General features: G+C 33.1%; 1 protein-coding gene across 1 annotated transcript; it reads right to left on the reverse strand.

Moving 5' to 3' along the window:
* Positions 1-1010: 1010 nt before the first annotated feature.
* LOC127805689 (receptor-like protein Cf-9) lies at positions 1011-26716 on the reverse strand. Its single transcript, XM_052342444.1, has 7 exons — positions 25492-26716; positions 25332-25403; positions 17962-18087; positions 2004-2117; positions 1831-1903; positions 1664-1714; positions 1011-1275 (listed from the first exon to the last, which is right to left on the reverse strand). The coding sequence occupies exons 1-7, from the start codon at positions 26375-26377 to the stop codon at positions 1011-1013; spliced, it is 1587 nt and encodes a 528-aa protein (XP_052198404.1). The 5' UTR covers positions 26378-26716.
* Between the last annotated feature and the right edge of the window lie 35 nt (positions 26717-26751).

Genomic DNA, 26751 nt, shown 5'->3' on the forward strand with positions numbered 1-26751 from the left:
GTCTAAATATAAATTGATCTGGACCTGACCATGACTTAGAGGATCTGGATGACCATGACGACTCCTCTTGTTTCCTAAATTAAACAAGAGGAGGAGTCTAAAGACTAGGGAAAATAATTACTCCTAACAAGGAATCCAGAAAAATGTTAGCTATATGATATCAATTTTTGATCTGATTCCATATAGATCAAAAAGGAAAACACAGAAAAGCTACAAAGAAAAAGGCAAGTACTTTTAAACAAACCAAAGTGTCATCCCTCTGCTATGATCAAAATGATATCAAGATAAATATACATACACGTGCACATCTAATACTTCAACAAATGTCACAAAATACCTTACTCAAAAACCATCTTCCAGATATTTCTGTCGCTTGCTGGAATGGAGAATTCAAGATTAGACGTTCTGGAATGGAAGCCCTCTTGATATTGATAGCACACAACATATTATGAACTTTGTCATTTGTGAATGTTGTTTGTTAAATTTGGTATACCATTTCCGAAAACAATTACTCCCAAAAAATAATTCCAAGGAATCTATACGACACCACAAAGAAAAACACAGATAAGTTAAAAAAAGGACGATTGAACAAACCAAAGTTTTTCCAATCAAACACAGATTTATGTTCGTTTCTGCAAAAAGCTGGAATCAATTTTGAAGAATTTCCAGACTTCAAGAAAGATTAACAGTCCCTAGATTTAACTAACAACAAAACATTTCAAGAATTTCCAGACTTCCCTCTGCTATTATCCAAATGATATTGAGAGATTTACACAAACAGGCACATCTAATAGCTTTTTCAATGAATTTTTTCTCGTGAGAAGTATCACAAAATACCTAATTCAAACCATCTGCAAGATCCTCCATCATAGGCTGGAATAGGGAATTCAGGCCTAGACGTTCTTGAACCAAATTATAGCCGAGGAAGCAACTGTCCTAGCCGCCTAAGATGAGTACTCGGTTGACACTATGGAAGGAACCTGGAAGCCAAGAGAATCCTAGTTGACATCTCAAGCTGTTAATCCATTGTTCTGCCCCGAAGAAGATGGTACCTGTTGTCTTTCCAGCTCCTCACCAAATTTTTCATCATCTTCCAATAGTTCAAAGTGTTCATCATATTGCTGCTCAAAGTGTTCAGTTTCTTCCCGCTCAATGTTACCACCATCCTTCTTTTGTTTAAATAATTCATTGCCTTGCAGTAGTTGGGGTACTTCACCGGCATGTCGTTTCACTCCTGTTTGTTGATAAAACGTGTCTTTCTGTGCATTCCAGTTTCTCCACCATTATGCTGACTCTCATCATTCTTCAGGATCATTGAGCACAGAAAATAGTTCATTGAGCACAGAAAATAGTTAGAACCCAGCACATGTTGACAGCCAAGATAGAAAAGTTGTCTTGTTAGACATCCAATTGACATTATGAATGTTGTGCCACCGATCCTAACTTGGTCATGATAAGGTGCAAGTGATGATGATGACACAACCAACTCTTAATTCTTCCTATCTTAATTGTGTATGTACATAGCTGACCCCACATAGTGGGATAAAGGCTTATTTATGTAGTTGTTCTTGTTATTGTTGTGTCTGAAAGGTGTGACACCTAGTGGGATTTAAGACTTGGTGTGTTGTTTTAGCGTTGAAAGTAGTAGTTTGATATGACATACCTTATGCCATCAAGTTTAGCACTGAAGTATTTCAAGTATTTCAGTCTTATTCTTAAAGCAACTCAGCATGAAAACACATATACAGTCAGAATTTGATAGTGAAAATTGCATCACTAACTTAGAAATCCAACTAAAATAAATTATGCCTCTTGGAATTACATGAGAACCTCAATAACAACACTGATTCATATATTTCTGTAGTTTCAGTTTGATCACTGATGGGCAACAATGCATCATTCGCTTTTTCACAAATCAGAATCAATCACTGCATGATCTTGCAAATAATGCTGAAGGAGAATAAAACTCATCAATGTACCAAGGAATCAGAGACATAACATACCAAGGGATAAATATATTTTGACTGGAGGTTTGAATGGTTGAACCTCATAGAGGCAGCAAAGGCAATAGAGACCACCCAGTCTATGTGACAAGGAAGCAGTGGAGATCATGTAACCTGGAAAATGAACAAGGTGGACAAAACAATACAACAAATGAACAGGACACTTCCAATCTTCTATAAGAAAAAAAAAAAAATACATTATCGGGATTTCTTAGAGATAACTTGCATGGATTCAACATTGATAAGTTTTGTAATACCCCAAGAGCCCAGAGAAGTTAGTATATATCGAGGATAGTGTAAGGAAGGAAACAATACCAGCTGGATACCTTTTGGGCTAAATGTTGGCAAAGAACTCCCAAGTTAAGCGTGCTTAACCTGGGGTAATCCAGGGATGGGTGACTCCCCTGAGAAGTTCTCGTAGGCCCGTCAGGGTAAGTTGTTCCGGTCCTTCCTATCGCTCGATCGGGATGTTACAGGTGGTATCAGAGCTGACCCCCGAGCCTCTGAGCGCGGTGGTAGGGCAAACCTCAGCGAGGAGGCTGAGTCCCTGAGGGGGGTGTGTGTAGGCACCTTAGGCGAATCCCACATCGGCCATGCATCGGGGGGAGATCTGGGATTGATTATAAGGTCGCATGACGAGGACATCATGTGCTTAAGGGGGGGAGAATGTAATACCCCAATAGCCCAGAGAAGTTAGTATATATCGAGGATAGTGTAAGGAAGGAAATAACACCAATTGGATACCTTTTGGGCTGAATGTTGGCAAAGAACTCCCAAGTTAAGCGTGCTTAACCTGGGGTAATTCAGGGATGGGTGACCCCCCTGGGAAGTTCTCATAAGCCCATCAAGGTAAGTTGTTCCGGTCCTTCCTATCGCTCGATCGGGATGTTACAAGTTTGGTACTGGAAATACAACAATTTTAATCCTCTAGTGTAGCTTAATTGGCAAGTAACAAACAATACAAATTTTGTAGGTTGTAGTTCTAACATGTGTGCTAACCAGCTCACTACCAATCTACCATTACCTACACCATTCTACTATAACATTTGTTACACTTCTGCTATTTTCTAAGCAAAACCCTTAGTGGGTGATGTGGATGAGATGACTTTAGCATTTTATGAAAGGCGAGAGGAGAACTGATGTAAGGAAAGTTTGAAAAGCAATGGTTATAGGCAATTATTTTTATGACATTTTTGTAAATTTTGACAAGTTTGAAATGTGTGATTCGGGTGATTACAGAGGCTAGTTTTAATCGAATCGGGCTGAGGATTCAAAATCACTAGTGTTGCTAGTGAGATCCATCCTTTTCAGGCAAATGTCTCAAAATTAGCGTTTTTGCTATTTTAAGAAATAATTGATTTGGGAATAATTTCTATTAGGAAGTGAATTTTAGTATGTCGTTTTGGGGGATTTTTTTATTTCCATCTAATTTTGATTCTGTAATGAAAACTCAAATTTGTCTTTTTTGGTAAGATTCGAATTTTAGGATTTTGGGATATTTTTTAGTTTCGTAATCATATTGAGAATTGTAGCCTATAAATTCTATATTTATAAGATGTTTTTGTAGTGGATTTCAGAATTCTCAATAAAATTTCTATTGAAATTTTCTCCATAATTCTTTTCACTTTTTCGGTATTCTTTAAAATCAATGAATTATTGATTGAGTCCTATAACCCTACATTCATGAGTGAATCAACAAGTTATTAGAAGGCTTTCGGGACATCAGTTGGGTCTTTCCTGAGACACCTGATTAACTTCTATATTGAACATTTCTTTGTATACTATGGATTGGTTGTGGAAAATTGTAGAAGTCATTGTAACTTGCAAATTAGGGGTTTTCAAAAAAATCAGTGCACAACAGAAACAGGCCAAACTAAACTAAATTAAACCAGACCGAATCGGTCATTTCTTTTTTTTTTTTTCCAGAACAAAACGGTTTGATGGTTGTACAAACTGCACGATTTGCGATTTGTATAGTTGGCGGTTCAGTTTTAAACCAAATCGTTCAAGAAAATATGAAAACAAATATATAAAAAATATATTATTATAAAAATTACCCCAACAACCCCTGTAACCCTTATTATTATAAAAATCACCCTATATATTTATAATAATATAGAACAAATTTATAATAATATATAACTATTATAATTGCCGACAGATTATAATAGTTTATAATAATATATAATTATTCTATCCAATATTTTTATAATAGGTTATAAATTCTAACAAGTTATATTAATATATTATATATTGTCAATAGTTATTTTTAAACCGTGGTAAATTGTACCAAATTAGATTGTAAATGCGGTGCGGTTTGATCGCACCCAAACCAGACAAGGGTCCGGTTTGATCGAAAAATCGCATCAACGGTTTGACTTACTGAAAATGATTCAAATTGGTCAAACATGCACAGTGTACACCCCTATTGCAAACCCCGGCTCCCCTTTCCCTCAACCGGAAAAAAAAAAGATTTTTTTTTTTTATCATAGATCAATTTACAAAAATGATGCTCAGACTACGTTGATGTTGGTGGGATAATTAATAGCTGGAGGCTGGAGGTGGCCCCAAAGTTCCAGTTGGGTTGATGATCTCCAGCGGTGTCCTTTTTTTTTTTTTTTTTTTTGTGCTGGATCGACAGTGGCGGTCGTTGTTGGGCTAAATTATAGCGGTGTGGATTCATATTATTGTCTTGATCCCCAAATGATAGTTTAGTCTAACTTTGGAGAATGAGATGATGGAAGGTTGCATAGTTACAGGAAGTGTGTCACAGGAGATGTGATATGAAGCACAAATAACGTTTGGGATGAATTGTTTTAGACACAACATCTCATTGCACACTTTGAAATTAATTTGTGTCAAATTGCCCAACCAAACATATCATATTATTTTCTAATATTTCTTACAATGGGACCTTTCATGACATCCACCTCTGTCACAAAATCTTGCTTGTATATTGGTTAAACAAAATAGAACCATATTATAATTCTAAAAGTATAAGTTAAAATAAACTATATTATAAAAACAACGTAGATTTGTATTTACAGATCTTCTCTTAATTTTAAATTTTATGATAAGAGTTATCTGTTATTGAAAATATATATTGAGACTTTTTAGCCACATTTATTCTCTATTAAGAAATCCCAACCGTTTACGTCAGGTCTGAAATCCTAACCGTCTATCCTGCTCTTCATCATGTATTATATACCTAATTGGACGGGTGATGAGATGACTTTTGAGCTCATTTTGACAGTGATGCACCTGGGAAGCATAATTTTGATCTCTTGAAAAAACTCGTTTTGCCCGATGGGTCGATCCCCGCTTACCCGGCCGGCCCACCAAAGATTGCCTCTTCTCCAACCCGGACCCTGATGGTATTAAGTGAGCGTTTTGCATCGACTCTCGTCTATGAGCACTCATATTTTACTATACTTGTGCTTGAAATATAATTCTGATCTTTAATGATGATTGAATTTCAATAAGTTTTAGTCGTCTACTTACCATATAATTCTGAACTATTTATCTGTTTTGACTGGGATTTTGGCCATTTTGTTATTTTGTCTGACTGACCAAAATTTGCTTGGTTGAAGATATGGAACATGAGAACTAGTACACTGGAGTGCTTGCAGTCTACTACCATCTAAGCCGCGGGCTGGTCACACTGCCTTACAATGCTGCAATGCCCATATCCCTAAAGGTCGTCGAACATGAAATCTTCACCGTTACACCCATCAAGGTATTGGTCCCTGGCTTTAGCTTCGCATCCTGGGGGCTCATTGACATGTTCAATGCTGGTGTGGTGGAGCAATTGAAGGGCTCAAATATGAAGTTAAAGCAGGTGCCAATTTGTCTGAACTAGAAGATGGGTATAGAGGTGAAGGAATGAATTGGCCGCATAGAAGATTGAGAACTTGAGCTCGGAATTGGTTCCCATTGTCTGGATGGAGGTTAAAGGGCGTGGCCGGTTTTGGTGCTTATTCGTCTGCTAAGCCAAGGAAGTGCACTGTGGGATCAACCAAATATGTATTACTTATTTATTTGTAATACTAGATATTCTTAATCAAATCCTAAAAATATATATGTATATAAAGAGAGAGATGAAGACGGCGATGACGTGCACATTAAAGGACAAACAGACAACATAAATCGATGTAGAAAGAAGTTACATGTCAATGGCTAGAAACTTCATAAAAATACTTGACAATAAAAACTTTACACGTTTCAAGGTCATTAAATCGGTGAGAAAATATCAAAAGAATCACTCCAATCGAAGTATTTATGCACATGATTTAAAATAAAAACTTTAGCTAACTGCAATACCTAATAAAAGAAACATATATCAAACAGAATATTGATTACCGAAAGGGAAACATGAAAAGATAAAAGAAAGAAAAAATATACCAATTAGGCCATGCGAGACTGTACATAGTTTAGGTGTTGACTCAAAACATTCAAACACAACATTATGTGCACTATTATGAAAAGAAACATATTAAGTTGGCAGAAGCTCGCTTTGTCGCCTATTTTCTCCTAGATAACATTCTATCAATTTCTTTTATGAAGAGCATCAACCCATATATTTGAAGATTTATATGTTAATAGTTCTTCAAAAGATGATATATATTTGTCACAATTCCTTAATAGAAAGTATTGGGTATTTCAGCTTCTCATTAAAATACTCATTATCATGTGCCATTAAGACAAATCGGAGGAGGAGTATTGAGGAGACTAAATGTCATCATGTGTCTTAAGCTACCTAATCAAGTTATTTGAGTCATTCACCACAAACTTAAGCTCAACTAACAAAACAAATTAACCTGACAAAAAATAAAGTAATCTCAGCCCCTGATGTAAATTCTGAAAAAAATCATTTTCTTTGCAAGAAATGAGACCATTTCCTTGTAGCATTTCTGTGGGTGTTCATATCAAGAGTCAAGGTTATTGGGATTTCTAATTTGATGTTTCATAGTACTTACCAATAACAATATTTAAACTTCTCTAATTTCTACTATTTCAGTGATAGTGATCTTGTTTTTTTAGCCCATTTGCATTTCTGTCCTATATCTTCAATCATCCTCACAACCCATTGGGGTTTCCCTGTAATGAATATTACATATCCCATAAGGCCAAGAACCAATCTGCATCCATAACATGGCAATATGCCTTCCCAATTAAGGCCATTTGAAGATTGTGAATCCTCTTCTGCTGCTGCTTGTGGTGCTTGAGGATAGCTGCATGCCTTTGACATTGGTGGTCCACATAAGCCCAGGTTTCCAACATAAGAATTATTTGAAATGTAGCAAATTGTCCTCCTTGAGGTATTCGTCTAGTTAGTTGATTCTGCGAAAGGTTTAGAACTCCCAAGAGAATTTAAATTTGTTAACTGCATCAAGATCTCCTCGACAAGCTTACTTGAAGAGAGGTCTAACCATTCGAGCGTTATCAAATTCTCAAGAGACTTTGATATATCCCTTGTAAGGCTGTAGTGAGATAAGTTAAAGCCTCGAATTGAAATTAGTTCGCCAATCATCTCTGGAATTGCTCCTTGAAATTTGCTTCTCAATAGATTAATGGCTGTGAAAATGGTCAAAACTTTCTCCATTTATAATGCTTGAACCCTTGATCGCCATGGACCAGGGGCGGATCCAGCCCACGGCCAGGGTGGGATGGAGCCCACTCAATTTTTTTAAAAAATAAATTTTTAGTCCAAAAATGACGATTTTTTTTCCCAAGCCCACCCCAACAAGCCCAAAGCCAAACCCAAATATATTGCCAGCCCCAACCCAATCTCTAATCTCTAATTCTCAAACTTAGACCCAAAGGTTCTAAATCTAAACTCAAATCCTCTTTAGCCAGGCGGCGATCTTTTTCTTCTTGTCTCAGCCGTCAGCTCTCTTCAATCTTCACGTCTTCCTCAGCATTCAACAAATTTACATTGTAAGCCATATCTTGTCTCTACCTCTTTCATTTATCTCGTTCAAAATTTGTTTTATGTGTGTGTTTGGATCGCAAGAAAAAGAGAGTGAGAGAGAGAAAAAGTTGATGCGGCAAGAGAAAATGGCTGGATGGGGTTTCGCCGGGGATGGCCCACGCCAGGCGGGAGCTTCACCGGCCGGTTGACTATAAATATTCTACTCATTTTCTGAAAAAAATATAAATATTCTACACATTTTCATTATAAAAGAACTCAATATCCGTCTCCTTTCAAGCACGGCTGGTACCCGGCTATTATTCTCTCAATCGACTTTTTCCTTTTCCATGATATATGTTTTGTGGAGTGTTTTATTTATTTATTTATATACTCAAACCATTTTATTCATTATTTACTGGGTTTTTCACTCTTCAACTTGAAGTTGTTGTTGCTCCAGCATTATCCAGCCAACGGGCAGAGTTGGCTGGAGCCTGGAGCCTTATTTGTTGCTCCAGCTGTCTATTTTGTTGTTGCTCCAACATTATTTATTTTCTTATTTATTTATTTGCTCTAGGAATATCATTAGGATTTAGATTGCCATGAATTTAAGCATGCTTGAGTACCCAACTCATCTTGTCAACACATCATTTAAGATATAAATAAAGAAATTTTCTTCTACTAAGGATATTTGGTAAAAGATCATGATATACAAGAGTCGATTGCAAAAATTCTTGTTCTTGGCAGGCATGTAGTGGGCATCCCTTCTCACTCTAGAGACTAAGAGACTACATGTAAGTTAATTTATTTGATTATGTTTAGTTAATGTGTTTTTCTATTTTGTTTTGGCTAATTTAACACCTATGATGGGTTTAGGAAATAAGACTTTAGGGTTTAACTATTGCATTTAGCTTTGCTAATTGTTATTTGACTATTGCATTTAGCTAGGAATTGCTCTGGCTGAGATTTGTTAATTATGACTGAATATTTGAATTGCCTTGGCTGAGATTTGTTACTTGTGATTGAATATTTGAATTGCTCTAACTAGGATTTTGTTAACTGTGATTTGTAATTGTGATATACAGGTTTATTAAGATGCACAAACAGAATCATTTGCTTGTAAAGAGCTCCATAGAGAGTGTGAAGTGGTTAGCGTTGCAAGGTTGTGCATTTAGAGGTCATGATGAGTCTACTAACCGTGGGAATTATATTGAATTAATCAAATTGTACGGAAGAGCAAATGAAGAAATTGATGATGTTGTTCTAGAAAATGCAGCTAAAAATGCCAAGTACACATCATCTGGTATTTAGAAAGAGATATTAAAAATTATTGTTGATTGTTTGCGACATAAAATTCGTGAAGAAATTGGAGATGTTAAATTTTGCATTATTGTTGATGAAGCAGTTTATAAATCAAATAAAGAATAAATGGCTATTATTTTGAGATATGTTGATAGTGATGAATTTGTTAGAGAACGATTTTTTAAAGTTGTTAGTGTTAAAGATACAATTGCATTGACTTTCAAAAAAGAGATATGTATTGTATTAAGCCAATACAATCTTTTAGTTACAAATTTATGAGGTCAGGGGTATGATGTAGCAACATGCTGGGGGAATGAAATGATCTGCAAACATTATTTCTTAGAGAATGTCCATCTGCTTATTACATTAATTGTTTTGCTCATTGACTATAATTAGCTTTAGTGGCAGTAGCCAGTAGGTAAGGATGTACATGATGTGTGGTTTTTTTTTTTTTCATTCATTAAGTTGGATTATTAACTTTGTTAGTGTTGCTAAGTGATTAATGGTTAATTTTGTAAAAATTTTGTTATAATTATACCATTCTTTTGATCTTAAAAATGGTTTAAATTAGATATTAATATCTATTTTATGGTTATATGCAAGTTTAAATTGAAAAATGAATGAAATGAAATTTTAAAGTAAAATTTAATAATAATAATAATAATATATAAAATTATATATAATACATATACATCATTATATGCATGTATGTAATATATATATATATATAATATAATCTAATATATATATGTGCCATGTGTAATACATATATATAATATATAATTTATTAATAACATTAAATTATTATTTTTTTTTAGGCATGAAGAATTCAAGCCCATGAAGAGTTAAAGTCCATGAAGAATTCAAGCCCATGAAGAATTAAGGTCCAATTTGAGCAACCCATGGAAGATATTATTTGGAGAAGACCCAAGGATTATTTTTAATCCTAATGAAGATTAAAAAACAAATTTATAAAAATCTATTTTTATTTTTTATGTGAGAGCTTTATTAGGTGTGTTTTTTAGCTAAAATTCATTTAACTATTAGGTGGATATTATAGCTAAAATCCATTTAACTTTATGAGTGTTTTATTAGGTGTGTATTTTAGCTAAAATCCATTTAATATTAGGTGTGAATTATAGCTAAAATCCATTTAACTTTAAGTGTATGAGTGCCTATTAGATATAATTATGTCTAATTGAATAATTGAAATTGTGTGATTTGTATTGCATCTTGTGGCTTATAAATAGCTCACTTGATTGTATTTGTAAGTGTGATTATTATTCTTGAATCAAAGTTTAGTTATTTCCTTAGAATTCTCTCTTTGAGAATTGCTTTTGTTCTCTCTTATTTTCTTTAATTTTTTCTCTTGTGATCTTATTTCTTCATTTCTTCTTTTAAATTCTTATGTCATTTATTATTACTTTATTATTCACCGCCTAAATAGCCGGTTAATTTATATCTTTAAATTTCTATAATTTTAATTCTTGTCATTTAATTATTCACCGCCTAAATGTCCGGTTAGTTTTTGCTATTTTAATTCCTGTCATTAAAATTCTGTTATTTAAATTATGTCATTTAAATTCCTGTCAATTAATTAATGGAAATGAGTAGCTAAATCTAATTTTGGGTTAAGGCAAGGACAGTGTCCAACGCCAATGATTCCCAAAGAAAGCTGCGCTTTAAATGAATAACATTAATTTAAATTTCAATATGAGTCTGTATTAATTATTAAAAAATCACTAGGTTTGAATTGGAGCGTAAGCCTACCTTAGAGCTTTCATGCCATGTATGAGAGTTACTAGAACTGAAAACGCTATCATACCCAAACCCGGATGATTAATTTAGTGTTTTGTGTATTAATTGCAATTGGACTTATGGTAGTTGCTTAAATTAGAATCTCGCATATCATGTATGGGGATTGCTTAAACTAGAACTATCATCATTTTTAATTGCATTTAATAACAAACCCTCATATTTGAAATTAAATTAATGTTGCTAATCTTTTATGCTAAAATTTGGGAATCAACGGGTTGGCACTGAAATTGTCTTAACTCAAGTACTATCCAATTTTATATTCTCACTTAAAGTATTTATTTCAATTACTGCCTTAATTTATTTCCTAGTATCTGTTGTTTAAAAAACCATAAAAAAACCTTGTTGCCAATTTGTCCAAATGCGTGTGTGCTTGTGTGACATTCTTTTTATTTTGCCATAAATAAATCTCTCAGTGGACGATTTGGACTCATTCAGAAAATATAAATTTAAGTTTGGACTACAACTGCACTCGTACACTGACGAGTATAAACCTCTCACCTAAATAAAGAAAAAAATATAAAATTTTTATTGTGTTTTGTTTTATGTTTTAATTGCAGGGTGGGAGTGCAGCCACTAAGCATCAATTAAATTCAATTCGAGTGGATAAAATTGTTGATTTGATAGTAACAGGAGAATTTCAACTAGTACTGAAGCTAATCAGGTTTGTACTTTGCAACAAGCTGGGGCAACTCGTTGGAGTTCACATTTTACCTTTATTAAAAGATTGATTGAGATGTTGGATTCTATTTGTACACTTTTTGAAAATCTTATTGACGAGGGGTCGAACAACAATGTGGGGAGGCTAAATGTGCTTTGAAAGTTATGGAAACATTTGAGTTTATATTTATCTTGTTGTTGATGTATGAAGTGTTGGAAAAATCTGATATTTTGTGTGAAGCATTGGAAATGAAAGATCAAGACATTTTGAATGCAATGGATTTTGTCTCAAGTACAAAACTTCTTTTTCAAGAGATGCATGATGATAAGTGGAAAAGTTTTATATGGTATATGGTGCAATTTTGTAAAAGTTATGAGGTTGATGTGCCATAATTAATTGATCATTATATGGATGGTACAAGCATAGTTTTGAAAGGCGCGAGGCGCAAATGGTCCTGGAGCCTGAGGCGTGAGGCGCACTTCTTAGAAAAAAAATTCAAAATCTTGTAAAATCATAAAAAAATTATCAAATTATCAATAATAACACATGCATATCATTAATGTTTCATTATCTTCAAATTCTAAACTAACAACATCAAAGTTTATTCATTCATCATGCAATTTCTAAACTAGAAACATCATCAAAGTTCAAACTTAAAGTCTTAAACTCAAACAAGTACCAATCATCGTGCAAAGTTCTAAATAAACATATAAACACTACAAGTCTACAATCAATAAAGAAGTTTTAATCATCATTATCATCATACCCTTCATCAAATTGAAAATCATCATCTTACGGTGCCATATTTTGCTCATCCCTGATTCCCTGTTATTTTTCTTCTTTTGCATGTACTCTCCAATCTCTTGTTTTATTGATGGAGAACATTTTGGAATAGTTTTAGTATTCTCCACAATCAATAAACACTATAAGTCCACAATCAAGAAAATGCTTTCATTTTGAAAAATGCTATTTTTCTAGGTCTGGAAGATTAACGCATTTTTTTTAAGTCTGAAAGATTAGGACATTATAAGGAGACATTATAAGGAGACATATAAGAAAATGTTTTCATTTTGAAAAACCATCTCTCGGTATTTTGATAGCTAATATTCATTGTTGTTAAAATGATTTTTAATGAACTTTTCAAGAAATAGTAGGTATGTATTTTGGGGGTGGTAAAATTGCTAAATCATGAGTTTGTACTAAAATCAAAATTCTATTTTCTTATTGTTATAGATTTTGATTTTTTAGATATTTTTATTGAATCTAAATAGGGGTACTTTCTTATTTACATTTATGTATTAAAGTAAATGGAAGGTAAAATATGAATAAGTAATGATGTATACATGCTGAAACTGAGAAGAGGGGATATTGGAGAGGAGAGGAAGAAAGGATGTAGGCACGGGTTTCATGAAGCGCGCCTCTCGCCTCAGTGCCTCACTTTGCAAGGCGAGGGTCTTGATGAACCCGCCTCGCCTCAGCCCAGGCGAGGCACCAAACTGGCGCTTTGCGCCTAGGCGCACCTTTAATAACTATGGGTAAAAGACGTTGTTGTCAATAGAAAAATAATATTACAGTAGAGGACTACTATCACTTTCAGATATTCAATGCTGTAATAGATTTTCAATTGATGGGGTTGAATAATAGATTTACGAAAAAACAATAGAACTTCTTAAGCTTTGCGAGGCTTTAAATCCTACTGATAGTTTCAAATCATTCTCCATAGATGCTATTTGTAGTTTAGTTGAGGAATTTTATCTTTTGAATTTTAATAAAGAAGAGATAAGAGATTTGAGGAGACAATCGAATCATTATAAGTTTGATGTACTTCAGCATCCGCAGTTTCAGAATCTTACTTTTCTTCCTCAATTATGTCGAATGTTGGTTAAAATGAAGAAGTCATTTCATTATTTTTTAATTGATAGGTTAATTCGTCTAGTGTTGACTTTTTCAATTTTTATAGCAACAACAGAACGGATTTTTTCATGGATGAAACTCCTCAGAACATCACTTCGCAATCAAATGGAGAATAAGTTTTTAGCAAACACCATGATTATCTACATTGAGAGGGAGATTGCTCTCACTACAAAAAAATTAATTTTTAGCGGCGGTTTTTAAAACGGACGCAAAAAATGAAATTTTGCGACGGTTTGTAAACCGCCGCAAAATACTATTTTAGCGGCGGTTTTTTTAACATTTTGCGACGATTTTTAGAAAATCGCCGCTAAATTTAGAAAATAATTAAATAATTAAAAAATTAAATTAAATTTAGCAGTGGTTTTTGAGAAACCGCTGCTAAATTAAAAATAATTAAATAATTTAAAATTTAAAATTAAATTAATATTTGCGGCAGTTTTCGAAATCGCCGCAAAATTCATTAAAAAATTTAATTTAGCGGTGGTTTTTGAAAAATTGCCACTAAATTTAAAAATAATTAAATAATTTATAATTAAAATTAAATTAATATTTGCGGCAGTTTTCGAAACCTCTGCAAAATTCATTAAAAAATTAAATTTAAAGGCGATTTTTCAAAAACTGCCGTTAAATTCAAAAATAATTAAATAATTTATAATTAAAATTAAATTAATATTTGCGGCGGTTTTCAAAACCGCCACAAAATTCATCAAAAAATTTAATTTAACTGCGGTTTTGAAAAACCGCCGCTAAATTAAAAAATAATTAAATAATTTAAAATTAAAATTAAATTATAAATTCATTAAATAATTTAATTTAACGACGATTTTTAAAAATCACCGCAAAATTCATTAAAAATTTTAATTTAGCGGTAGTTTTTAACCGCAGTTAAATTTTAAAATAATTAAATAATTCAAAATTAAAATTAAATTGAATTAAATTAATAAAAAGAAATATAAAATCTTAAAAAGAAATTAAAAATTTAATTTAAATTAATTACAAAATCTTTATATATATAAAAGTAGGATAGTCTTGAAAAAAGAAATTTCCTCCTAAAACTTGCATTAATTAATAATTTGCAATTAATACTTATTTTATTAATAATTTATATTTTGTAATTTGCATTAATAATTTAAAATTTTCAATTGCTTTGAAGTAATAAGTAGTAATAAAATTTTCTCCCAAAACTTACATTAATGATTTGCATTTAGTATTTATTGCATTAATAATTTATATTTTGTAATTTGCATCTTTATATATATAAAAGTAGGATAGTGTTGAAAAAAGAAATTTTCTCCTAAAACTTGCATTAATTATTGATTTGCAATTAATACTTATTATATTAATAATTTACATTTTGTAATTTGCATTAATAATTTAAAATTTTCAATTGCTTTGAAGTAATAAATAGTAATAAAATTTTCTCCCAAAACTTGCATTAATGATTTGCATTTAGTACTTATTGCATTAATAATTTATATTTTGTAATTTGCATCTTTATATATATAAAAATAGGATAGTCTTGAAAAAAGAAATTTCCTCCTAAAACTTGCATTAATTAATGATTTGCAATTAATACTGATTGTATTAATAATTTACATTTGGTAATTTGCATTAATAATTTAAAATTTTCAATTGCTTTGAAGTAATAAGTAGTAATAAAATTTTCCCCCAAAACTTGCATTAATGATTTACATTTAGTACTTGTTGCGTTAATAATTTACATTTTGTAATTTGTATCTTTATATATATAAAAGTAGGATAGTCTTGAAAAAAGAAATTTCCTCCCAAAACTTGCATTAATCAATGATTTGCAATTAATACTTATTGTATTAATAATTTATATTTTGTAATTTGCATTAATAATTTAAAATTTTCAATTGCTTTGAAATAATAAGTAGTAATAAAAATTTTCCCCAAAACTTACATTAATGATTTGCATTTAGTACTTATTACATTAATAATTTACATAATTTACATTAATATGTACGAATTATTGTAAAATTAATAATAAATTTTAAATATACGAGTTTTTCAATGCTAATTGTTTTGTATTAAATTTGCATGAGTTTTATGAGAAATATTAATAGACAACTTAAACTATTAATTAAGTCATAGAAAATTATTCATTTATTTAAAATATTATTTTTATAACTTTATTCTATGTATATTTATATAATATTAAAATATGATAGTCAAATAAAGTATTTTGCCAAGTGTCAATCAATGATGAATTTTTTCCCTCAAAAACTTGCATTAAATCAAAGGTAGTGATTAATTAATTATTAATTACTTAATAATTATATTATAGTTTTGAAAATGTGATGTCTTAACAAATTCATAAAAAATTATTTAAGGTTGTCAAATGCTACGGTTTTTCAATGCTAATTAATATTTAAAGTATCACATTTTTAAGACTTTGGAAGAAATCAAAATAATTTTTTTTTAAATTTTGTTATTATTGAAAAAACTTATTCTTACTCATATTTAAGATTTTTAATTTATATTTATAATTATCATATAATAAATAGAAAATAACGAACGTTTTTAAGTGAAAATATTTATTTATAAATAAATATAATATAATAAAAAAATTTATAAGTATTTTTTCAAGTGACCTATTTAATATGTTAATTATTCTTTAATACATTAATTGAATGACAGTATATTAAATTAAAAGTGTTTTCCATTAGTATATTGAATAGTGAATAATTAAGTAAACTTAATTTTTTTCAACATGATTAAAGATTAAAAAAAATTATAATTATCAATTCTGTTAAAATTATTTAAAATAATAAATTTATTTTTTTATTTTTAAATTAAACTCTCCCATATATCACATGGGTTCACCACTAGTTAATTAAAAATTTAATTTAAAAAATTAAAATAAAAATAAATTTAACAAAATTTTAATAATTTTAAAAATAAATTTTTAATCAATTAATTTAGTTAATTTAATTCAATTAATTTATTTTTAATTTATTCCTTTACTCTTTTAAAAAATAATAAATTAATTAATATTTTCTAATTTATATTAAAAAATATAAAATATAATTATGGAAAGTAGTGGTTGTTTTGGTATATAATTTATATATGTGGTTATATAACAAGGGGGCTTGGCAGATCAGACGGTCGCGCTCACACACGTGCACAGTGGAGGTTGCGGGATCGAAACTTTGGAGAAGGGGAGGCCTCGCCACGTGGTTGGGCGGCACAGGCGGGCGGGTGGAAGAAATTAAAATTTTTAATTTTGTTTTAATTTTAGCGGCAGAATTAAAATTTTTAATTTTTTTTTGCGACGGTTTTATAAATCGCCGCTAAAATTAAAATTTTTAATTTTTTCTAAAATTAAAATTTTTAATTTTTTTTTATTTTTGCGGCGGTTGAAGAACCGCCGCTATATATTTTATAAACCGCTGCTAAATCACTAATTTTGTGGCGGTTTTAAAATCGCCACAAAAAAATGTGATTAGCGGCGATTATTCCAGCGGCTAGTCAAAACTGCCGCTAAATCACTTAGCGGCAGTTAAAAACCGCCGCTAAATACCTATTTTTTTGTAGTGTCTTGGTATTGATACAGAGGTACTCATTGACAAGTTTGATCTTTTGAGAAATCACAGGTTACACCTTAAATAGTTTTATAAGGTATTTGTATTGTCTATTTTTTATATTTTTTTGTTATTTTTTACTTTCTTTTTTTAAGTTAATGAATTATTTTAAATATATATATATATATATATAAAGTTCATTAAATTCTTATTTTTATTTTTCTCCTATTGGTGAAGTTTATGACAGAATATCTTTCTTTTTTTTTTTGAAGCCCCCAAGGTAAAATAATCATAGATTCCCCTGGCCATGGTCAAGGAATCAAGATAATAATCATCACCGATGCCAATGTATTGGAGTTTATAGTTGGCCTTGCTGAAATTCATCATAGCGTTATATGACAGGGATCTGAGATTTCAAATTGAATCAAGTAATTGTCTGGAGAAACTTGTGAACAGAAGAACCAGTGGCTGATGTGAACTGTTGGAGTTTATAAATCTGGGAAAGTTATCAATGAGAGTATTGTTAAAGCATATATGACAGCTGGAATATTGTATTTGGGAGTCGTCCATGCAATTCACACCCTTCAAGATCTAGGGATGTTAAAGAAGTGAGATTAAGGAAGGAAATACGTAACAAGCAATTCAAATCCGATTTTCTTGAATCTCAAACCATCATTATAAGAGTTGGAGATGAAGTAACTGTGTCAAGTAAGAAAGTCCCACTGGGAATTAAGTTAATTCATTTTATGCATCATAACTCGTAAAATCATATAAGTTGACTTATGATTTTAACAACTATAAACATATTATAACTTAGCTGCAAGGCATTCAAAGTTGACAAAGCAAATAATCCAGGAGAAATTGTACCAGTGATATGGTTATAACTCAGTGTTAATGATCCCAAATTGGGAAGTCCGGTAAATCGTGAAGGAAAAGGACCTGTGAAATGATAATTCCCAATCAGATTTTGTTGGATTTGCATTGAAGTAAGAGAATTCAATCATTACAAATGAATGAATTACTATGTTATTACTGTCATAAATAAAATATATGTACTTATTATAAAATTATTTTATTTATTAATTTTAAAAATATTAAATAATATAATTTTTTTAAATATTAAATTCATCATTTATCATTCATTCATATATGATTAAAATTTCAAACAATAAATATTACCATCATCATTAACAAATATTATTAAATATAAATAAAAATAATAAATCATACAAATAACAAATATTATTAAAATTTTACATTATGTCATTATACTAATTAAATTACTAATACCAAAGAGGTATATTTATTTCTTGTTAATCATTAATCTTAATATAAAATTAGACTCATTTATAATTTGATTGTGATATATTTAAGATTAAATCTTTGAATCTACACCTATTTGTACATGTAGATAATAACATCACAAATGAAAATATATATGTACATATATATATACTAGCGTATACTCGTGCCTAAAGGCACGGTATAAATAATATTAAGATTAAAATGTAATTATAAATAATATATATTATGTTCGCCAAAATATAACATTTCGGTGAAACAAACATATAAGATTTATAATGTTCACTAATATTGCAAATCAAAATATAAGAACAAGTAAAAAAAAATTATAAACACTAAACAGAAAATAGAAATTAAAGTTATTGTATACTTGTTAATATTTTATAATAAAAAAAAGATTACTAAATTTATATAATAAAGCACATAGTAAGTACTCTATAATCTGAACAAATTAAATTAAAATTTAAATATTAAATAATACATACCAGCCTGTATTCTATAATTCCAAACAAAAATTAAATATCAAATAATGCACAACAATTAGTGTTCTGCAATATAAAAAAAATTAAAATTAAATTACGTAACAGTTAGTGTTATTGACATCAATGGGGAAACCCCAGTTTGGGGTCGAAGAGAACCTTCAGTTCCCCGATCGCACACGGTTAGGGAAGCCTTGGGTTCTCGATTGTGAGTGGTCGGGAACCCTTTGGTTTTTATATTATTTTAATTAAAAAATTATTGTAATAAAATAAAAATAGAATTAAAAAATAATACGAATAAATGAATTCCTTAAGTAATTCAATTTTATATTTTTTTTAACCAATTTCACATTTCTTTAAGTATAAAAAATTCAACACTTAAAGATAAAAATACTAAATTTCGATTTAAACTTCTTACTTTGATATCATTATTAAATATTAAATGTTATAGTGCCCACATCCGAATGCATAAGAGAAAATAAGAGAAAGTATGAGAATGATATCCGAATATGCTCCATGCTCTATCCGAATGTTCACAAAGGGTGAGAAACTCATATGAGTGACATCCGAATGTATGGCCTCTTCATCCGAATGATTTCCCAAGCCATTCAAATGCATCGTGTCTCATTCGAATGTGGCCAAGCATCCAACACATCTGTAATACCCAGGAATGATTTGAGGTCATAAGTAATATTTGATGAAGGGTACAAGTGGAATTATCAAAAGAATAAGGCTTTAGGACACACTGTTGCAGTCTTAAAAGACCGAAGTGGCTCGAGGGAGTACTCCAGACCCTAGACGAATAAGGAAAATTGTATAATATCGACGAGTGATTTAAATTATGATTTTTAGTGGTGAAAGAGATTGGATCGGGAACAGTTTTCAGTACAGCTGTCAACCAGACTAAGAAAACCGAATCAACGTAGAAGACGTCCAGAAGGTCAACGAAGTGCGTCAAGGACTAGTATTTAACGTGTAGAACAACCTTTAAGCAATTTCAGGTTGAATTAAATGGATTTAAGGTCAATTTGACCAGCCGGGCCTAAGCGCAGTTTTCTAATTTTGCCTGATGGAGGTCAAAACGGTACTTTTTCAGGAGTTTTGAGGGTCAAATGTGATGTACTAAACTTGTGGAACTTAGAGGTATATTTGGATTTATCAGGGGTGTTGTAAAAAGGGTAGAATTGTCATTTGAAGAAAACATGGGTCAAAATGCAAAAAATGAAAAATGCATAGTGTGAACGCACAAGGCAAAAACGGCCGCCGCCTTCCGCCGCACGTGGAGGTCATTTCAGGCGATGGGACGGCCGAGGGAGGTTCGGGGAAGGTAGTATCCGGCGCTAGGAAGCTTGTAAGCCAAGCCTCAGCCACTGATTGGCCGGAAATTGGCTGGAATTCGACTATAAATACCTAGGGTTTCGGCCGAAACTTTGCACAAAAATAGGCCGTGATTTGGTATGAATTGAGGAGAGTGAATAGGGGGCTTTTCATCCTTGCATCAAGGCGAGCGATTTTGGAGAGTTTCGTGAGCTTTGGTGTGCATTTGGAGGCTGTTCGAAGAAGCAAGGCGGAAGCGAGGCGGTCCGCCTCGCCGGACCTGCAACTGTCGATTTGGCAGCTTTTCCGGCGTCCTTTCGGCCGGAAAATGGCACCAATGGGATCGACTCATCGAAGGCTTGAAAGGGGTATGCTCAGATCGGTCATCGGAGAGGTCGTCCCCGGCCGGTCTTGAGGAAGAAGACGACGTGCGTGGCTGCACACGCCAGCTTCCACGCGCAAACACGCGCCAGGCGCGTGAGGGGGCGTGTGATAGGGGCATTCTGGTATTTTTCTTCCAGCATTTTTATTAATTTATTTTAGGATTTATTGTATGGAAATATTTTGGAAAATAGTTGAAGAAATAATTATTTTGGAATTACCGGGGAGAAAATTGAGAAAATTATGGGAAATTGAGGAAAAATGGATTTTAATGCTTCCTTAATTAAATATGGTGTTTAGGAAGTATTGTGGCTCGAGGTTGAGTATAAGTTCAAGTATTTGGGATTTGGCATGCAAATCGAGGCATTGCACAAGGATCAAGACGATCTGAATACGTTCGAGGTGAGTGGTTTGATTCTAGCTTTACCTTGTCTTGGAAGTGTTTTAAAATGCTTGTGGTGAGTTCTAGCGAGCGGTTTCGCCCTCCTAGACTTAGGTTGTTTTACCAGGCTTTTACTTATGAACACTGTGTCAACATTCGCTGCATTGCATTAACTGGTTTACTTTAAAATATTGGTGCATGGTGTGTGAATTTTCATATCATTTGGGGTCAAGTTTCATTGCATTGTTGGGTTCATACGGGGCGGGACGGGGTCATCTTGGGAATGGGACACGATTAGTCCTGGTGATCGGGTGACACGGTAGGGCATCCGGGGCCAGTACTGGTGATCGGGTGACACGGTAGGGCATCCGAGACTTGTAACCGAGTGACACGGTAGGGCACCCGGGGATTAAGTATGTCAGGGAAATTTCTCAAGTTTGACGTGTCATGCATGTTGTTGTTTAGTAAGCCATGCTCATGTGTCTTTCATGCATTATATAAACTGTTTCATGCCTTCACTTAGATGTTTCATCATCTAACTTGGGTTATGCCCCTGGAACATTCAACGTTCTAGTTAGGGACAACTGCGAGGTCAGGGACGAGACCGGAGAGCCAATGGTGTTTATGTGATAGTCGTTGTAACATTTGGAAGCTTTAATACGTATCTCAGGTTGTAAACGAACAGTTGTATATTCAAGGTTGTTAAAATCGGGATTTTAAGTGGGATCGACAAAGGGTCCATAAAATCGTATCGTAAAATCGAATCGTAAAATCGTAAGATTTTAGAAATAATTAAAAATACCCTTTAATTTTTGTAAATATATGTTTATAATAACATAATTTTATGGAAAATGAATTAATATCATTTAATAGCCTAATTATTCCTTATTATAATTCAAAAGATGATATTTCCAAAATATAGCTCAAAAACTAGCAGGTTGGTATAGGCAATTTAAAGGCAAAATATAGGTAATTTAGAGGTAAAATATAGCTTATAATTCTTTAGAGGATGCTTCCAACGTCTTCCATTAGATTTAGATTGTAATTTTTTCTTGATTTAATATTGATTAAATCAAGTAATATCCCGATTTGGAGTTGGGTGGTCCATTAATTAATTACTTGTTTGTCTTGATTTACTTATGTAATCAATGTTAAATCAAGTAAAAATTATAATTTAAATCAAGTAAATTGGAACTTATGCAATTAATGTTAGATGTTATGTGACATTGGAACTTATGCAATCAATGTTAAATCAAGTTCCAATTTAGAGGCAAAATATAACAATTCATTGCATAAGTTCCAATGTCAGATGCTATGTGACATTGAGACGTTGGAAGCATCCTCTAAATTACAACTTAAATCAATTGAGGTCTTTGAATCGTAAAATTGTTTGGGGATTTTTGAAGCGTAAAATCGTAAAATCGTACATGTAAAATCGAGATTTTATAGGATTTTATTCCAAATTGGATTTTACATGGGATTTGAATCGTTTGGGGGTCTTCGAATCGTAAAATCGTACGCATAAAATCGGGATTTTAACAACAATGTGCATATTAGCAACGTTATCATTTGATCTGTATGGCGTATTTTGCTAAGGAAACAATGTAAGAACTACAGTGTTTGATATTAATGTATTTGCTGCGTTGTATTAAGTCTCGTTTAGTTTAAGATTATTGATCTTGATAGTTAAACGGGCAAGGCTGGGGTTCGCAGGGTTTGTAACTGCATGTGAAGATTGTTCTTGATACACCGCGCGTGTTGAACTTGAAGAAAAAAAAAAAGAAATCCAGAGAATACCCTTATAGTGACACGCTTGGCGAGACGGGGTAACATCCGAATGGCTCAAACCTCATTCGGATGCTTAGGTTAAACACTATCATTTTCTTCCTTGTACAGTTGATCACACCCACACCACTTACACATAACACCCAAACAATTTACACCTAACATCAAGATTCCAATCCATTAAATTCCACAACATTAGATTTGGCTTATTTGATTAACATTAATACATGCAAAATCATTTTCGAGTCCCAACATCGGGTCACTACATTTGCCTTATTTTAAAAAAATTTCGTTATGTAAACTTTTTTTGAATTAGGGAAATTTAGTTATATTTTCTGTATAAAAAAAAAAAATTGGTCTTGTATTGTTGGAGATTTGAGCAGCCGAAGATGACTAATTGCCAGTGACCTATGAGGAGTGACTTCATGAATGATAGTCATGTCTCATTCCTCAACAGAGAAGACGACTGATTTAATATATTATTTAAATAAAGTTTTATACTAAAAATAATAAATTTTAAATATCAAAACCTCTTTTTCAAAAAAATTAAAACTTATACTGTTGGTGTTTTTTTATTTAAAAAATTTCAAATAAAATGAAGTATTGATATTGAGAAATTAAAAAAATTGTATATTAATTTTTAAAAAAATTTCAGAGAACCCCCGACCGTCGCTAGTTGAGGGCTTCAAGGGCCCTCGACAGTGGCGGGTTAGGGACTCGCGACGGGTCAAGGGTTTGTTGAGCCTCCCATTGCTGCTGATTAGGGGTTATGGGTTGGCCGCTACCAACGGCCAACCGAGCGTATATATCAATATCTATATATATATATATATATATATGCCTGTGTGTTTGTGGGCGATGGCAACTGTCGGCCCCGATAAAAGCAAGAGGGGCTGTATGCCTGTGTGTTTGTGGGCGATGGCAACTGTCGGCCGTCGGCCCCGATAAAAGCAAGAGGGGCTGTATATATATATATATATATATATGTGTGTGTGTGCTTGTATCCAAAAACAGAGAGAAAAAAGCAAAAAAATAGAGAGGAAGAGCAAAAGTTGAGAGAGGAAGAAGAATAGAGAAGATAGAAAGAGACAAGAAAAAAGAGATAGAGAGGAATTGTTGGGCGAGAATACAAAATAATCTTAACTATTAAAAATATATAAAATTCATTTTATCCATTAAAATGTCTCTCTCTTACATTTTATACATTTTCAATTTCATGCCTTAAAAGAGAACTTTATAAATAATAAACCCAGTTTTTGATTTAAAAAATTTGAGATAATTAATATTAATAGTCTCATTTAATTGTTTGGTGCATATTAACTTATTGGCTAAAATTATAATCAAAACAAATTAAATAAAACCCATGATAAAAATATAGCCCAATATATATAGTGAAATGAGGCCCAAAAATAAAATTGGACCACTTTAAATGCCCCAGGCCCAATTCAAGCCCAGTCTATTTGAAATAAATTCATTGCTGTCCCAGATCCACTAATGGATCTTTTAACAGATCGGGCGGCCCAGATCCGACCCGATAGCCCAGTCTGACCCAAACTAAAACCCATTTTTTGCCTCATTTCCTTCTTGCGCCGCCGCGCATCTTCCTCCTTGCATCGCCACTAACACAACCTTTGTTCTCCAACACTGGCCGTTTTCTTCCTTCATTGTTGGCGGCTTTGGCCTCGGGCTCGCCTCCTCAGAACAAAGATGAATACAACTCTTCTGATGAACACACACACACACACAAAGGTATATATAAATTATATGAAAGAAAGAAAGAAAGAAGACAGAAAGAAGGTATATTATAAACAGTCTGCCGACCCATCGCCATTGCCAAGGTCGGCCGTTGACCCACCACCATCGGGAGACTCTCTCTTTCTCTCTCTGTGCGACGGCTACAAGGTGGGTCGGCGATGGTGGCGGACCCACTGCCATTGCCCGGGTTCCCCGACCGCGAAGCTTGGTTTCCTCGACCCCTTGTGGTCGAGGAAGCTTGGGTTGGCGATGGGTCAGCCGCCATCGCCGACCCACCTCACGACTATCGCACACACACCCATATATATATATAAATATATACGCATTCATATACACAATATATACACAAAAGGGTTGTGTATAGATATATACCCACACATATATACAATATATATGAGAGAGAGAATGGGAGAGAGGCAAGGAGGGAGAGAGAGAAAGACAAAGGGAGCTGCAGGCGAGAAAGATTTTTAATGTCAGCCATCAAATATCAGAAATTGATCTCAACCATTCAAATGTCACTCTTTTTAGTTATTTTCAAAAATTATTGTGCCTTAATAAACTCGTAAATTCATATCAGTAAACTTGTAAATTTAGATTAGTAAAATTGTGAAGAATTGGGTCTAATTCTATAAAAACTCCTACAAGCAAGTTGACTCATTTTATGCCTCGTAAGTGAACAACTCATATAAATTAACTCACAATTTTAACAACCATAAATATATTGTAACTTAGCTGGAAAGCATTGAAAGCCGACAAAGCAAATAATTAAGGTGAAATTGTACCGGTGATATAGTTATCAATCAAGGCTAATGATTGCAAATTGGGTAGTCCCATTAATTGTGAAGGAAAAGGACCTGCCAAATGATAATTCCCAATCAAATTTTGTTAGATTTGCATTGAAGAGAATTCAATCATTCACTAAGCAAATGAATGAAACATTACCTGATAAATTGTTGTTTGAAAGATCTATATCCTGGACTGAAGTAAGATTACCGAGCGACGCAGGAATTGCCCCATAGATGTTGCATTGGGCAGCATGTAACCACTCTAGTGATCCGAGATTCCCAATTGAGTCGGGCAGTTGCCCCGGAAAACTTGTGAATTCAAGTTCCAATATTCGGAGAGAATTGCTCGAGTTTATGAACTTTGGAAAGTTACCGGTGAGAAGACTGTTATCTCCTACGAAAAGTTTTTCCAAATATGGTAGGTTGAACACTCCGTCAGGGAGTTGTCCATGCAATTCACACCCATCGAGTACGAGGGTGATTGAAGAGGTGAGATTGAGCAAGGAAATGGGAACGGCTGAAGATATGTTTATTGAACTGAGATGGAGGTCTCTTATTTTAGTTAGGTTTTGAACAAGCAACTGAAATCCAGTTTTCTTGAACCTCAAACCATAATTATCATCAAGATAAAGATGCATTAGCTGTGTCAAGTAAGAGAGTTCCTTTGGAATTTCTCCCGAAAATCCAGACATACCAAGATCGAGATCCGTCAATCTAGAAAGGTGACCAAAAGAGGAGGGAATGCGAGAGCTGCCGAAGTAGTTGTGAACGAGGTAGAGCTCCTGGAGATGAGGAAAATGGTGGAAGACGGTGGTGTTGGGAGGGATGTTCCCTTCGAGCCCACTACAACTCAGGTCGATGCCAACGACTTGACCGGTCTCGTTATCACAAGTGATCCCATCCCACAAGGAGCAGCAGTCAGTTCCCTCCTTCCAAGATTCCGTCGGTGGTGGACGGCGGCAAGATAAGGCAGGCGGCGACAGGCTGAAGTATGATTTGAATTCAAGCAACGCAGAGCTCTGCTCTGCACTGCACCTCCTCATCTTCCTCTCCACATATCCTCCACTTCCATAGGGGCAGCAACCATAGCAGCATCCGAACAGGTAGTGAAAGTGAGCATCATCATCCTGTGAAAGAAGCAGATCAGATACAGAAAGAAAACACTGACACTTTTGCAAGAAGAATCCATCTTAACCACAATCAACAGAAGAGACCCGGCCCAATGTTTTTATAGGCAAAATCAAAACAAAATCCCAATCATCACATCAGCCATGAATACGATTAACACGCAACCAATTAAGACTGATAAAAGAGGAGAGCCCACATCCACATGCATTGCATTGGACGTGTTTGAAAATTTCTGGCCTTCAAAATTAATTTCCATGTGAAAACCCAAAAAGTTTCTCAAGTGGCTGTA

This window comes from Diospyros lotus, chromosome 7, assembly GCF_014633365.1.
Source record: "Diospyros lotus cultivar Yz01 chromosome 7, ASM1463336v1, whole genome shotgun sequence".
NCBI lineage: Eukaryota > Viridiplantae > Streptophyta > Magnoliopsida > Ericales > Ebenaceae > Diospyros > Diospyros lotus.